The following is a 15,437-nucleotide window of genomic DNA, read 5'->3' as shown; positions in this document are numbered from 1 at the left end:
AACTCTGGACAAGAGCCTTTTTTTTTTTTTTGGAAGTAGAGTGTGCCTGTGTGTTACCATGGAGACCAAGAGCATCTGTGTCCAAAGTGCATGCCCACAGCCTGGCCAGGCCCCACGGGCACCAGGGGTTGGGCTCCCTGGGCTGTGCCCTCCCATCCAGACCACTGGATTCAAGGTCTCGGTTACCTCCTTGGGATCCGTGAGCCAGATCCCAACAACAGTCAGGAGCCAGAAGTGTCCTACTTACTACCTTTTATTCTCACAGAGCTGCGGCCCCTCGGGGCCGGGTGAAAGCTTGGCTGCACAAAGGGAAGGGGCGGGCAGGGTGGGGGCGTTGTGAAGAGGCTGGCTCTTCTGGGTGAGTGCTGCTGGAGAGGGGAAGGGTGGCTCTTTCCCCCAGCTAAACAGGCTAGAAAGGCAAGGTCAAAAGGGCAGACATGATGGATGTGGGGGAGCACTGTCTCCTCTCCGTGTACCTTCCATGTCATCTGTGGGCCTGGATCTTGGGGCTCCATTTTGGAAGCTGAAGCTCTCATAGCACGTAGCTCCTAGTCTACCGCCTTGGGCCACGCGTTCCTGCTGATCGATGGGGGGTCGGGCCACAGGGCCCTCCTGCATCGTTAAATCTGTGTTCCCTGACGTGATTGGTGTCTAAGGATGATGGAGAACCAGGAGCCAGGGAGTCCCGGAAGGCGGTGCAGAGTGGGAGACAGTGAGTGGGGGAGCAGTGTGTGAGAGAAGAAGAAGGGCTAGGGTTGGGGGATGGAGGGGACAAGGAGGCAGTGGCCATGCAGGGTGGGCTGTGTGCTGGTGTCAGCGTCTGCTCTTTTCACACGGCCACTACAGAGAAGAGAAGCAGCAAGTTAGGTTTGGGGTCCCCTGTCGTCCCTGCCCTTTCCCAGCATCCTGGGATCTCAGAGGTGAGGAGTCTCCACCCCCACAGCCCCTAACGGTGGTCCTCAGGTGTGAAGTGGCTGTCCCAGGGAGGTTGGAGGACAGCCCACGGTCGTGCTGGGCCAGCCCTCCGTCCCTGAGGGATTCGGCCTCTTGGGTGATAAGCTGCTGGAGTCTGGGTGACCCCTGCAGGGGCCCTCACCTTGGCCTAGGTCCTGCTTGGTCATACCCAGCCCGGATGACAGGTCTTCCATGTCCAGTGGCTCTGCAAGGGAGCAGCAAGGCCGTGTGTCACTTGACAGTCCAGCCTCCCACACCCATTGGCGAGGGGCCAGGGTCCTCCTTCCCAGCCTGGCCACCGGCCTTGTGCCTGGGGGAGGCAGGACTGTTGCTGGGTGTGCTCAGTGCAGGCCCAGGGAGGGAGTGATGACATGAGATGGGCAGGCCTGTAGGACCCCTGGGTGCACCATGGGCGGTGGCCGGCTGCGTGACATTCACAGAAGAAGGATGGAAGGACAGGTGAGTGGGTAGATGAGTGGATGTAAGGAAAGGAAGGACTGATGGACAAACAGACGAGGAGTGCATGGGTAGGTGGATAAAGGGACAGCTGGGGGGCTGTCCCAGGTGTGCCAGGAGGCCCTTCTCATGCTCAGCCTTCTCGGCCCTTCCGCTCCTTGGGCGCTCCCTGGTTGAGTGGGCACTGCTTACCCCTGCAGTTACGGTGCCCACGGCTCCTGGTGTGGGGGACCTCGGTGCCGTTGGGGAAGACGCACCAGCAGTAGCCGGTGCTCCCATAGCACTGGAGCGGCTTATAGTTGCCGTTCTCGTCGCACTGGGGCCTGAATGTGCCAGGGTGGACGGCGGAGACGCGGCTGACCTCCTCCTGGCACTGGGTCAGTGCTGAAGCGACAGGCATGGTGAAGACACAGTGAGTGAGCAGACCCTGGGCCAGAGTCTCAGCAGAATCCGCATACCGCTGCTGTGGGCCTAATGCCTTCCGCCCAGGTGGCGGTGCTCACTCTACCCCTAGCACCGATGGGGGAAACTGAGGCCTGGACCAACAAGGTGTGAGATCAAAGAGAACATGAATGGCCACGTGGCGCACTTATCCCAGAACTTGGTGATTTCTTTGGACACTCAATGCCTATTAAAGTTTGGAATTGCTCCTGTGATTCTTATTTCTGAGAAAAGCAATGGGCATCTCAGGAAGTCTGAGCCTCTATTACTGAGTTATCCGAGTGCAAATGGGGCTTCCTTTGAGCACGTTGTAGAGGGCTTCAGACATCAGCTGGGAGTTGCTCACAATGGCATCAAAGGTGCCTTCTATGAATCTAGGTTTAGAAAATCATCTGGTCCATACTGGCTGTGTGAGCTCGGGGAGGTCCCTCTGCAGCTGGGCTCATGAGCCCTGCCCCAGCCCCCTCACAAGAGCCTGTGCAGGGTCAAGTGGAGAAGGTCACTGTGATGATGTGTGATGGGATGTGTCGGGTCGTTTTGCTCCAGGCCCACGTGTGCAGTGCCATCCCCCACGACGCAGGTCATCCTCTAAGGGGAGTGCGGAGGAGCAGCCAAGCCCAAAAGGAACAGGCAGGAAAGACAGGAGGGAGAGTTAGAGACTGGTAGAGTGCCAGGGCTTGGATCTGGGAGTGCTCTAGGTCCTGACCTCTGCACCTCCCAGAGAGTCCTGAGGGAGCTTCCAGAAGCCCTGGCATCCCAAGGCTCCCGCTCCCCATACCTTTTAGTGGAACCTCAGGCTTATTCTCCAGGGAGTTCTTGCTCATTTCGAACAGGAGCCACTGATACATCCAGCTCTCGAAGACCTGACGGGATCGAGGCAAGGGTTCAGGCTCCACAGCCCCCTCCAACCCTGCCCGACTTTGCCCCTGGGGACAGACGTGGAGGGTCCGAGAGGGACCCAGCACCCAAGTCCAGCTGTAGCTGGGTTCCCGCTTCGAGACCCATGGGGTTTGGTCGAGGTGGTTCCTCAGCTCCGAGCCCTCTTCATGGCTGTGGCTTTGTTGGTGCTGGCGCCCCGCCTCTAGCTTCCTGAGGTTGGCCAACCAGGCCCAGCCCTCGTGGAGCCTCTCCCAGCCCTGTCCTAGATGTCAGGGATGAGAGGGAGCCAGCGCAGGGGGTGCTGCTGACCTTCCAGTCCAGGGGCCCCATGGTGTTCTTAAGGTGTTTCAGGTTCTCTGGGAAGCTCCCCTTCAGCTTCGGGTACACCTTCAGGGGGTCGGTCTCCTGTGGGAAACAGGAAGGAAGGTCTGAAAAGCTCTCTGGCAGACGAGGTGAAACGTGCCACCCACCTTCCCCTGGACCTCTGCCATATGGAGCCAAGGACAGGGGAGGCAGCAAGGGCCTTCCAGATGCACAGCTGTACGATCCCAGGGCCGGGAGTTCAGAGACCCAGGTTCCAGGCCAGGTCCTACCCATAACCCCCAGTCTTCTACTCCTTGCAGACTCCTACCCATCCTCCAGGTCTCCCTTCCTCAACGCCCCCTCCACTACCCCCACTCATTTGGGTCCTCTGCTGCTTTCTCCTGCCTGTCCCTTATCACCTAGTCACTTGTCTATCTCCCATGTTAGCCTGGGACCCCCATGGGGTCAGAAGCAGAGTCTGATTTCTTCCCAGTATGAGCCCAGAGCCTTGCACAGTGCCTGGTACAGACTAGACATGCAGCAGAAACTTGGGAAGGAAAAACGGGCATCTTGAGCAAGTCACTTCCGGGCTTTGGGCCTCAGATCCTCCATCTCAAACACTCAAAAAAGTGGACGGCAGGGCTAGACTACAGATGATGCTGAAGGGCCACACTGGCATTCTTTCTCTAATCCAGTGAGTCCGGAATGGTGCAGGCCCTGGAGCACAGTGTCAGGGGAACCTGGGTGGGCAGGCAGGGCCATGGTGGGGTCCCACTCACCAGAAGCACATGCATCACGTGGTCCTGTGTCATGTTGCCATACTTGGTGGCATTCTGCAAGGGCTGTGGAAGGAAAGAGAAGGGGGTCACCAGTACTGACCCACAGAGGAGGGACCCTGGAACAGAGCCAGTGCTCCAGGTCTGGGTAAGAGGTGGGAGTTCCAGGTGCCCCACAGGAACAGGCCTGTCTCCACCACCTCGGGAATAGGAGCCCAAGTAGGAGAGCTCAAACAAATCACTTTACTGCATCAACGTCCTTAGTGGTCAGATCTGCATAAGCTTTTCTGCCCAGGGCATTGTGGGCAGCGGATTGTTTCATGACAGAAACATCACCCATTTATGACAAAAGGGAGGCGGCTGTGAGATGCTCTGGGAAACGAGAAGCCTTTTGTAAACATCCCAGGGATGGCCTGAAGAGGCTCTTTCCTCCCCCTCGACTGGGCTTTTGCTGCTCAGCTGTCGTCCCCTGTCCCTCAGCACCTGCCCTCCCCATGCTAGATGACACCTCCCTGTTCTACTGCCCTAGGGTCGTCCTTACCTCCTGGAGCAGGTCTGGCATGGGCAGCGCCTGCATCAGCATGGGGGTGGCAACCCTCATCTTGCTCAAAGGCTTGGGAGCTGTGGGGACAGGAGGTACAATATGGGTGTGGTCCCAGTGCCCAGGGAAGAGAGTACTTGTCTTGGGGACTGAGATCTCCAACCTAGTGATAAGGGGCTGGAATCCTAGACCCGAGGGAGAAGAGAGTGGGCCCAGCTGGAGGCAGGGATGGGGTCTTGAGGGAAGGATGGTGGGTGGGAGAGGTCAGGATGGAGGTGGAGCACGCACGTTTGGGAAGCTTCATGCGCAGACTCTCCAGCTGCAGGTTCTGTGAGGTGATGGTCAGCTTGTCCAGCCGGCCCTGCTGCTGGTACAGGAAGTAGGCAGTGGTGGCCTGGCCAGCCAGGAGCAGAGCCACCAGGACAGAAAAGCCTGTGTACAGAGCTCCTCGGCTGCACTTGCTGTTGGGGGAAGGAGATAGGTCAGGGCAGGGTCCACAGAGGTGGCTGGCCCAAGGACTGACTGAGAGCAGGGGAATGCTCCCCATTTCCGTCAGCTCCGCCACCCCTCAGGTACCCCTAACACACGTTAAGCACAAACAACAAGTGCCTATGGACACTTGTCCAGCTGGAAGACGTGCCCCGGCCCCACAGTTCCAACCTTTGCTGCTCCTACAGTCCTGAAGAAATCCTAGCACTGCCCCTGGACCTAGGATGACTGGGGAAGAGCCAGGGACAAGCGCCTTGTCCTTTCCGGGCCTTGGCCCCACCTGTGCAACAAGAGCTTACCAGAGAAGGTCTCCCTGGGTTCTTTCTGAGGGGGTCTCCTGAGGATCAGGAATGCCCTCTAGGGGAAGGGGGTTTTCACCCCCCTACCTACCCAACCCCTGCAGTGAAATCAGAGAAAAGGGAAGGAAGTGGGCCCTGGACAGCAGAGCATGTGGCCCACCTGAAAACGAGAAGTGAAGCCTTGACATTTTAGGAGCAGGCTGTAGGCAGCAGACGAAGTCAGACCGGAGCAGAGTCAGACCACCCCCTCTAGGGACATATCCTCTGCCCCACAGTCTCCATGGCTTTGAGCAAGTCTCTGCCATTGTCTGGGCTTACCATGTGGGTGCCTCTCACCTGCGCAATTCTAGGATTTGGTGGTTTCTTCTTTGAGGTAAGATCTGTGACCACCTACGTATTTCAGATGGCACTAATCCACCCAGGGTGGATTTCAGTAGGAGTACGGTGCCTGAGCCTGTGTGACTGGGAGAGTGTCTCACATTCTCTAAATGAGCCGGCTGCATGGGGCGGGGGGCCAGAACTCAGACAGTCCTTGGAGCTGTTGGGCTTGATTTTGGGAGAACATAAACATGCCACAGTTTAGGGAATGTAAGGATTCTGCCCCAGGACCCTGAGAGTTCCTGGCCTGTTTTCTCCCACCTCACTGGCGTAGGACTACCAGAACCCCACTAGAAACTGTCAGTCTGTCACTGTACCCTGCTTACTCTGGGAACCAACAAGGACAGTTTAGGAAACTCCAGGAGACCTTTCTGCCTAGTAACTCATGACATCACATATATAATTCATTTTCATTGGCTCTTTGCTTGCCAGTCCTCTGCACGTTCTGGGCCAAGGTCCAGCCCAAAAGATTGTTGTTCTGTTAGGAGAAAGCAAAAACCCCACGTGGGGAAAAGAAAGATACCAGACAGGAGTGGAAAACAAGTACTGCTCCTTGGCCTTTTCCAGAAACAAGGGTGGCCTGGCTTCTGTGAACGTCCACCCACGGCTGGGTCTTGCCTGGTTCAAGCTCTCCAGCTCGTCTCCATGCTCACCCCTTCCACAACCCCACACGCAATCCAGTCCCAGTTCTTCCTTCCACTGTACCTTCTCTGAACCTCAGTTTCTCGGAAGGCCAAAGAATCTACAGGGTCATATTGGAGATGAGACCTGGCGTAGAATCCTGGCTCTGCCGCCCCCTTAGTTCAGGGAGCAGGGGCAAGTCAACCCCTCTGAGGAACTTGAGGTAGGAATAGCTACTTAAAGGGTTGTTACATAAAATAAGATCATGAGAGTAGGGGAGCCTGGGTGGCGCCCAGGACAGGCTCTGTCTTTGGCTCAGGTCATGATCCCAGGGTCGTGGGATTGAGTCCCATGTTGTCGTAGGGTTCCCTGAAACTGCTCTCCCTTTCTCTCTGTCGCGTGCTCTCTCTCTCTCAAATAAAGTCTCAAGACAAAAAAAAAAAAAAAAAGATCATGAGAGTAAAGCTCTTGGCTCCATACCTCGGGACAGTTAGCACTGAGTACTATTCTCAGAGGAGTTAACAGTTAACTTTAGCATCTGGTTTTCTTCCTCTTTTTGCCTCTTGAATGTGGATACCCTGGTTCTGGCTGACTGCCAACTCTTGCCACCACTCTCTTCATTTCCTCCTTTCCATTGCCTCCTTCTTGAATGAAAAATAATAATAATAATTGGCTGAAGTCAGGAGCCAACCAGAACTAGCAGGAACCATGATACAAATGTTGCGAGGCAGAAGAGTTCACAAAGGGGTCTGAGGAACAGGCTCAAGCTGGAATGGACTGAGCACACAGGACCAGGGCCAGTTTTAGAAGCAGTCCCTGAAGTAAAGGGAAAGCCAGGCAAGGATTTGAGGAGGAGGCACCCTCTCTGTACACTGAGCTCCCACTAGGTCTGCGACTTACTGGGTGGCCCTCCCGGCCCTCACTGAAAATCCTGCCTCTACAAGGAGGCCAGATGGCAGAGCGAGCTCACACTTTGAAATCAGGCTAGTCCTGGATTCAAATTCTGACTCCAATACTCACTAGCGGTCATAACTCGGTAAGCAGCTAACTAACAAAGCCTAACAAAGTCTCAATTTTCTCTTACGTAAAAAGGGGCTAATAAAAGTACTGGACTTATAAGAGTTAGGGTTGGATTTAGCACATAATTCATCATAGAAATTACTAACCCTGGCTGAGGACTGGTGACAGGTAGTCAGTAAAAGGGAACTATTATCATGTCTAGTATCATCATTGCTTTTATTATTACTGAGACCCAAAGAGAAGTAGCAATTTCTTTAAGTCACATATGATGACCGCAGAACTTGGACCAGAATCTAGCCCTCACAGGAGAGTCAGCCCTCCTAGCCCTGGGATTCTTTGGGATTTTCACAGGCATGCTCTATGGTCTATATCTGGTCACCCCTGTCCCCTAGAATGCAGTTCCTCATGACATCTCTGAGTGTCTCTCCCAAAGCCCTTTCTGCCTGGCAACAGCTGACATCACAGCTCTGAGTCCCTGTAATTTGCAAACTACTTTTTTTTTTTTTAAGATGTTTAAGTCATCTCCACGTCCAACATGGGGCTCAAACTCACAACCCTGAGATTAAGAGTCACATGCTCTACAGACTGAGACAGCCAATCACCCCAATTTGCAAATTACTTTTTGAAGACTGGGGAGATTGGGGCTATGGGGTGGCTACATTCTAACCCTCTTTCTTTCTTTCCTTCTCTCTTTCTTTCTTTCTTTTTCAGGGAAACACCTGGATGAAACAATGCTGGGGCTGGGAAAGGGGTCCTGGGGTCCTCTGGATGGTTGCGCTGGCCCCTTGCTACAAGGGAGAGGGACAAAGGCAGAGCATGACCCATGTCAACCTTCAGTCCCTTCTAAAAATTTAGCCAGAAGCCCTCCCCCACCCTTGCCGTTTCCTGCCTCCTCCCAGTAATGGCAGACATGTCCATCTACTCTACAAACACTGGCAACTACACTTCCCTGATACAAATGCACACACCTATCCATGGGTGATTAGGGAGAAACTCCGCAGTGATGAGCAGCTTCTACCATCCTCTTTGAGAAACTCTGGATCCCTAGATTTTCCAAATCTAGTCCAAGGTTTCTAACCCAGGATTCACAGTCCACCTTCGGGCAGTTTGTGAAGCCGCTGATACTGTGTGAAAGTCTAGGGGGAGAATTTGCGGCTCTCTTGAGATTTTGAGAACAGAAGTGTATCATGCAAAGAAATTAAAAACTCCTGCCCTGGAGAAGCTCCCCCATTTTACAGGAGGGAGAACAGAAGCCCAGAGCAGGCCAGAGACTTGCTGAAAACCACCCAGAGTTAGGACCTGGATCCATCCCCCCCATGGCTCCCTGTCCAGTGCTCCCCCTGCAGCACCCAGGCCTGTCTGTGTGGTCCAGGATTTGTGTGCTCTCTCCTGCAGCTCACACGTACCTCTCTGGGGCACTGGGGCGCTGGCCCAGCATGGGCAGCTGCTCATGGTTGGAGATGAGGTCGCGCTGGTCTTCCATGGTTCTGGCCTCTGGACTTCCCCACACTTCCTGCTGCTCCTGCGGCTGGTGCTGCTGCTGCCTCCACTGCTGCCCGGGTGTCTGGGACCCTGAACGCCTGGCTTACCTCTTGAAGCTGGAGCTGAGGAGGAATCTGATTCGTCCACCGGAGGCTACTCCGCCCACCTGGTAAAAGTGGAAGTGAAAACCACAAAGCTGGAAATACCCCCCACTTGGGCAAAGCTGCCTTAAACAGGACAGGATGGGGAGGCAGGGGCTCCCCAGACAGGTACAAAGGCCAGCATACTTCCATTGGCTGCTCAGGGCCCTCATCACTTGTTTCTGGGCAGACCTGTGGATTCACAAGGCACTTTGGATATTGCGAGAAACAGGCAAACATTCACTCCCTAGACAGGAAATCGCTTTGAAACAGAAAATGCCTTTGTCTCCCTTGCTCCCCCACTGATGAGTGGGGGCAGAAGTGGGGCGGGGGGATGATGGGCTCCATGTTCCCCATGTTCCCTTCTAACTTGAGGATTTTATGAACCCACGTCCAAGGTTCTAAGGCTCTGGTACTGATATTTGCTGCCACTTACTAAACCTTCCTTTGTGCCAGACACCGTATTAATTGTTTTAGATGCTTTGTTTCATTGAATCTCTACAGCGACCCTTTGAGGCCTGTTATATTTTATATATAGGTAGGGACATTTATAGGTAGGGATACTGTGGCTTTGAGAGGCTCTGTGCTTGCTCAGGATCAGGCATCCAAGAAGTCGGGAATCCCTGGTTTTAACCACTCTACTCTTACGCATGAAGTCCAAACCATGTGGTTCAAATTCAGGTCAGTGGGGGCCTCTGCGGAGGGCTGGGGAAGGGTACCCAAAGGAGATTTAACTATGTTGGCAAGGTTTCATTTCTTACTATCTGTGGCTTACCTACCATATTTGTTTTATTAATCTTTATGTCTTTTGTGTATTTCAAAATTTACGTTATTTTTTTTTAGTAATTTATAGTAGTTTTTAATTTAAAAAGTTGTGGTCTGGACACCTGGGCACCCAGGTTGGTTGGGCATCTGCCTTCAGCTCGGGTGGTGGTCCCGGGGTCCTGGGATTGAGTCCTGCATCAGGTTCCTAATGCAAGAGGAGTCGGCTTCTCTCTCTGCCTCTGCCTCTCTCTTTCTGTCTCTCGTGAATGGTAAATTAAATCTTTTTTAAAAAATTGAAAAATAAAAAAAAATTTTTTAAATTAAAAAATAAAAACTTTGTGGTTTGAAGATTCAATGAGTCTTAGATTTCAAGAATCAAGGGAGATAGTGTACATATTTTGAGGGGAGGGGGGAAAAAGCAGACATGGCCTTCAATGGACCAGACCTGAGTTCAAATCCCAAGTCAGAAAGACCCTAGACCCATGACCTGAGCCAGCCCCTTGACCTGTCTGAACTGGTTTTAGTCTTTGGAAAGGAAGGACTGTTAACACTAACCTTGCAGAGATGTAAGATTAAATAAGCATTTAGCCCAGATCCTGGTACTACCGGAGATGCTCAAGAAATGAAACTGTTACTCAAATATTTACCAGGTATTTTCTAGATAACCAAGACGAGTGAAATCATGTATCCATACAAACTTCAGCACAAATGTTCATAACAGCCCCAAACTGGAAACAACCCAAATGTCCATCCACAGGTGACTAGATAAACTGTGGTTTATCCATACAATGGAATACTGCTCAGCAATAAAAAGGAATGAACTATTGATACTCATACTACCTGGATGAATCTCAAAATAATTACGCTATATGAAAGAAGCCAGAACAGAAGAGTATATACTGTGTGATTCCATTTAGATAAAACTCTAGGAAATGCAAACTAATTTACAGTAATAGAAAAGAGATGAGGATGGAGGTCGGACGGCACAAGAAGGGACAAAAAGGAAGGATGACTAAGGGGCAGAAAGAAACTGTGGGGCATTATCTTGATTGTAGAGCTATTTTCATGATGTATGCATATGTCAAAGCTTGCCAGATTGTGCACTTAAATATGTAAAATTATTACGTGTCAATTATAATTCAATAAAGCTATTTTTAAAGTAAGACTTTTGAAAGACATTTCTTTTTTTTAAAGATTTTATTTATTTATTAGAGAAATGGACAGAGAGCACAAGTAGGCAGAGAGGCAGGCAGAGGGAGAGGGAGAAGCAGGCTCCCCACTGAGCAGAGAGCCTGATGCGGGGCTCCATCCCAGGACCCTGGGAGCATGACCTGAGCTGAAGGCAGAGGCTTTAACCCCCTGAGACACCCAGGCGCCCCTTGAAAGATGTTTCTTAAAAGACAAGTAACAAAGAAAAATAGTGTGTGTGCTTCAAAGGTCACTATTCAGAAAGTGAAAAGTCAGCCCATAAAATAGGAGGCAATACTTACAAGTTATATATCTGATAAGGATCTAATGTCCAGAATATAGAAAGAGAGATTAGAACTCAAGAGTCACAAGACAACCTGATTCCAAACAGGCGAAGGATTTCAGTAGATTTTTCTCCAAAGATGTGCAAATGGTCAATAAGCGCGTGGAAAGATGCTCCCCGTCGCTAGTCACCAGGGAAAAGCAAATCAAAATTTCAGTGAGGGGCCACTTCATACCCACTATGATGGCTATCATCAAAAAGACAATAACACGTGTTGCCAAGATGTGGAAAAAGTGGAACTGAACTGTCATTATTGCTGGCGGGAATGTAAAATGGTGCAGCTGGAGCGCCTGCCTGGCTCAGTCCAGAGAGCATGCGACTCTTGATCTCAGGGGCGTGAGTTCGAGCACCATGTTGGGGACAGAGTTCACTTTAAAAAAATAATATGGTTCAGCAACTTTGAAAAACAATTTGATAATTCCTCAAAAAGGTAAACACAGAGTTACCATGTGATCCAGTAATTCTGCTCCTAGATATCTACACAAGAGAAATGAAAACATACACCCTCACACAAGAACTTGTATACAAATGTTCATAGCACCATTATTCCTGGTAGCCCCGAAGTGAAAACAGCCCGATAGCCATCAGCTGATGACTGAGTGAATAAAATATGGCATGCCCACGAAATAGAATATTACTTAGCCATAAAGAGGAGTTAAAATCTCAACAGAACTGTTGTTTTTAAAAAACAATGAAGTACTGATTCATGCCACAAAATGTTTGAATTTGGAAAACATTATGCTAAATGAAATAAGCCAGACATAAAAGGCTCCATATTGTATGATTCTATTTCTGCGAAATGTCTAGAATAGGCAAATCCATAGAGACAGAAAGGAGATTAGTAGCTGCCAGGGGCTGGGGGTGGGAAGGGGGCAGGGGAGGGGGTATAGATAATGCTTGTTAACGGGTACAGGGTTTCCTTTTGGGGTGATGAAAATATTCTGGAATTAGATAGTGTTGATGGTTACACAACTTTGTGAATATATGGAAAACCACTGAGTTGTACAAATTTAAAAGCTTGAATATTGTGGTGTGTGAATTATAGCTCAATTTAAAAAAAGATTTCTTGGTAAGGATGGCTAGAACACACATATAGCTTTGCTTCCTCTCTCAAATGACTTTTTTTTATGTAAACTATAAGGACAAAGAGGACAGAAGAGAAAACAGCAGCAGAATTTTGGAAGCTGTAGAACATATAGACTAGCGGTAGATCCCACAGCAGACCCCAGAAAGCTAAATCCTAAAGCCACAGCTAGAAAAGCCGAGAAGCTACCTATTTACGTGGCAGAACAGGCTCAGGAACTGGGTTATTAGGCAACTGGGAGGGAGTAAAGGTGGGGCTAAAAAGAAGAGGATTGGTTGCAGGTCTGTTTATGAAACAGTTGGATATTCCCACTTCCTCTCCCTCCCCAAGTACACCTCCCTCTCTGAGAGAAGACTGGAAGTTTATCCCCAGGCATAGTAAAGGGCATGGGCTGGTACTAAAGCTGAGAGTCCCAACCTTCTCTCCTTCCCAGTTCCCAGAATGCTAGAAGGTAGGGTCTTTCCCTCAGATAATACATGGAAAGATCCTTCTTTGGGGAACATGACCATACCAGGAGGAATGATCTAAATATACTAACATTGGGGGTTCCCCACTGGACAGATAATGCTACAGGGAAGCCTTCAATAAGCCCTACTCATGGATCACAGCTTCCATTTGGTTTTTTAGAGAATCAAAGATCATGGAACATCTGAAGAAAGTTTTCAGCATAAAAGAGAATGAACTAAACAAATAACCAGACCTCAAAAAAGCACCATGGAGGAAAGCAAATGGGCATGAATAGCCTTAGGGACATAAAAGATGCTCCTGTACCTGGGAAACAAGAATAGGATGCTACAAAGATATAGGTGCTGTTAGAAGAGAAACACAGCTATTGAAGATTAAAAGTACAAAGGAAGACACTAAAATCAGTGGACGGAAGATAAAGTTTTTTTTAATGTCTCAGAAAGATAAATTTCCCACAAGGATAAAAAGAAAAATCAAAAAGAAAAGAAAAGAGAATTAAAACGAATCTGGGAAACCCAACAGCCAAATATCAGAGTTTAAGAAACAGAGAACAGAGAAAATCAGGGGGAAGAAATCATCAGTGAAATAACTCAGTACCATTTCCAGAACTCAAGGACATACATTTCCAAACCGAAAGGGCCCAATGAGTACCAAGGAAAAGGCATAAAATGGTTTCAAAGCAGGGGATATCATGGTTGAGGTTTCAGAAAAATAAAGACAAGGATTCCACAAATTCCAAATTTCCAAAAAGGAAACAAAACAAAACAAAAACCCAGGAATCACAGTGACTTTGGACTTCTTAGCAGCAACCCTGCAAACCGGAAGATAATGGAGCAATGCCCTCAAAAGTCTATGGGAAAATGATTTCCACCGTAAAATCTTTACTAAGCCAAATTATCAAATACAGGAGGGTGTTGTTAAGATATTCTCAGACATTCAATATCTCAAAAATGTTCCTTTCTCAGAAAGCTTCAGGAAGTTATGTTCTACCAAACTGAAGTTCACTAAAAATAAGAGAAGACCTGGGACAGGGGAAACTGAAATTCAGTTCGTGAGAGGGAACGGGGATTGCCCGGAGGGTAGCGCAAAGAAACTCTAGGAGTTAAACAAAACATTTACATTGGATCGGGCCCAAAAGTTCTGAAAGACATCTTCACAACAAGACAAACTTGATAGATATCTGATATGCCCGGATGTACTGAGAGGCAATTTAGATCATTTTTGGAGAGTATAAGATTAAATTATGAGAATTTCATAGAAAATTAAGTAAATGAAGGAACGAACACTCATGTACCATTCGTGGGAATGTGAACTGGTGTAGCCACTCTAGAAAACTGCATGGAGTTTCCTCAAAAAGTTAAAGATAGAACTAACCTACAATTCAGCAGTTGCACTACTAGGTATTTACTCAAAAAATGCAAAACACTGGGACGCCTGGGTGGCTCAGTTGGTTAAGCGGCTGCCTTCGGCTCAGGTCATGATCCCAGCGTCCTGGGATCAAGTCCCACATCAGGCTCCTTGCTCAGCAGGGAGCCTGCTTCTCCCTCTGCCTCTGCCTGCCACTCTGTCTGCCTGTGCTCGCTCGCTCTCTCCCTCTCTCTCTCTCTGACAAATAAATAAAATATTAAAAAAAAAAAATGCAAAACACTAATTCAAAGGGCGACAACCATCGCTGTTTATTGCGCCATTATTTACAATAGCCAAAATATAGAAGGGGCCCAAGTGTCCATCAAAAGATGATGGATAAAAAGATGGAATGGAACATAATGGAATATTGTTCAGCCATAAAAAAATTGAAATCTTGCCATTTGCAACAACATGAATGGAGCTAGAGAGTATATAATACTAAGCAAATAAGTCAATCAGAGAAAAGCAAATATATGATTTCACTCTTGGTAAAATTTAAGAAACCTATGAAAATGAGCAAAGGCAAAGAAAAAAGAGAGAGAGAGAGAGAGAAACCAAGAAACAGACTCCTAACTCTAGAGAACAAACTGACGGTTACCAGTGGGGAGGTGGGTGGGGGATGGGTGAAAGAGGCTATGGGGATTAAAGAGTACCCCTATCATGATGAGCCCTGAGTAATGTACAGAATTATTGAATCACTATATTGTACCAATGGAACTACTATAACACTGCATGTTAACTATACTGGAATTAAAATAAAAACCCTAATTTTAAAAAAAGAAAGAAAATGAAATAAGTGAAAAATCAAGACAACTATTAAGTCTTGGGAAAACAAAAGTTGTATAGGAAATGTATAGTAATCCTTGTACACTGTGTGTGTTCAAATTGAATGGTATACACACTGTCATAATATGGTGGAAGTTGATCATACATAACCATGCATACCATAGAGGCATAAGGGAGGATGAGAGGACAGAAAGAGTGACATGGAGGGATAAAGGAGGAAAGGGGCTAAATCTTCCTCTTCCACTGTGAAAAACCAACCACATATTGTTTAAAATTGAAAAATCAGGAAGTAATACCAGAAGTTATTCAGAGATACAGAGATAAATACCAAAGGAGCTGGCTAAAAAAAGTTTGAAGTAGTATAAAGAGGAAGGTGAGGAAATGTTATTTTTCACAGCAAGCCTTATAGAAGTATTTGATTCTTTCAATATGTAAATTTGTAGCTTGGATACAAAGTAAAACTAAATTTAAAAATTTTTAAAAAATGCATCAAAGTCAACTGATTCTAAGCTGATTGTGACAACAAAATGGCAGCCTAAACACTTGCCCTTGTGAAACCACCTTAGGTCAAGCTGAGGATGACCCCAAAGATCAACCTAGCCTTGACCAGAAGAGGCTGT

At 48.7% G+C, this 15,437-nt stretch overlaps 1 protein-coding gene across 4 annotated transcripts; it reads right to left on the bottom strand.

The window, feature by feature from the left end:
* Positions 1-235: 235 nt before the first annotated feature.
* On the bottom strand, positions 236-8,883 carry CD74 (CD74 molecule). 4 transcript variants are annotated; one of them, XR_013966906.1, is made up of 10 exons: positions 8,564-8,873; positions 4,639-4,811; positions 4,351-4,430; positions 3,813-3,875; positions 3,040-3,135; positions 2,630-2,714; positions 1,603-1,794; positions 1,097-1,159; positions 727-840; positions 236-457 (listed from the first exon to the last, which is right to left on the bottom strand). XR_013966906.1 is itself a non-coding variant. In XM_080805041.1 (9 exons), the coding sequence occupies exons 1-9, from the start codon at positions 8,638-8,640 to the stop codon at positions 830-832; spliced, it is 840 nt and encodes a 279-aa protein (XP_080661167.1). In that variant the 5' UTR covers positions 8,641-8,878; the 3' UTR covers positions 236-829. The 4 variants fall into 4 exon arrangements, 2 of the variants coding, with proteins under 2 accessions (XP_080661167.1, XP_080661168.1); XR_013966907.1 differs by lacking the exon at positions 1,603-1,794 and having other exon boundaries at positions 8,564-8,755; XM_080805041.1 differs by having other exon boundaries at positions 236-840; positions 8,564-8,878.
* Positions 8,884-15,437: the final 6,554 nt, after the last annotated feature.

The sequence above is a fragment of the Martes martes genome, assembly GCF_963455335.1.
Source record: "Martes martes genome assembly, chromosome: 5".
Taxonomy (NCBI): Eukaryota; Metazoa; Chordata; class Mammalia; order Carnivora; family Mustelidae; genus Martes; species Martes martes.
Note: the sequence above shows the minus strand (reverse complement) of the source record. Positions and strands in the feature narration are given on the sequence as shown.

What these genes read in the sequence shown, in the direction of transcription:
- CD74 (XM_080805041.1), bottom strand. Translation starts at nt 8,640, where the DNA reads ATGGAAGACCAGCGCGACCTCATCTCCAACCATGAGCAGCTGCCCATG. An exon ending in TGCCAGACCTGCTCCAGGAG is followed by an intron (nt 3,876 to 4,350) that starts GTAAGGACGACC and finishes TTCCTTCCACAG; the next exon opens with CCCTTGCAGAATGCCACCAA. An exon ending in GCCTGAGGTTCCACTAAAAG is followed by an intron (nt 1,795 to 2,629) that starts GTATGGGGAGCG and finishes CTGTCGCTTCAG; the next exon opens with CACTGACCCAGTGCCAGGAG.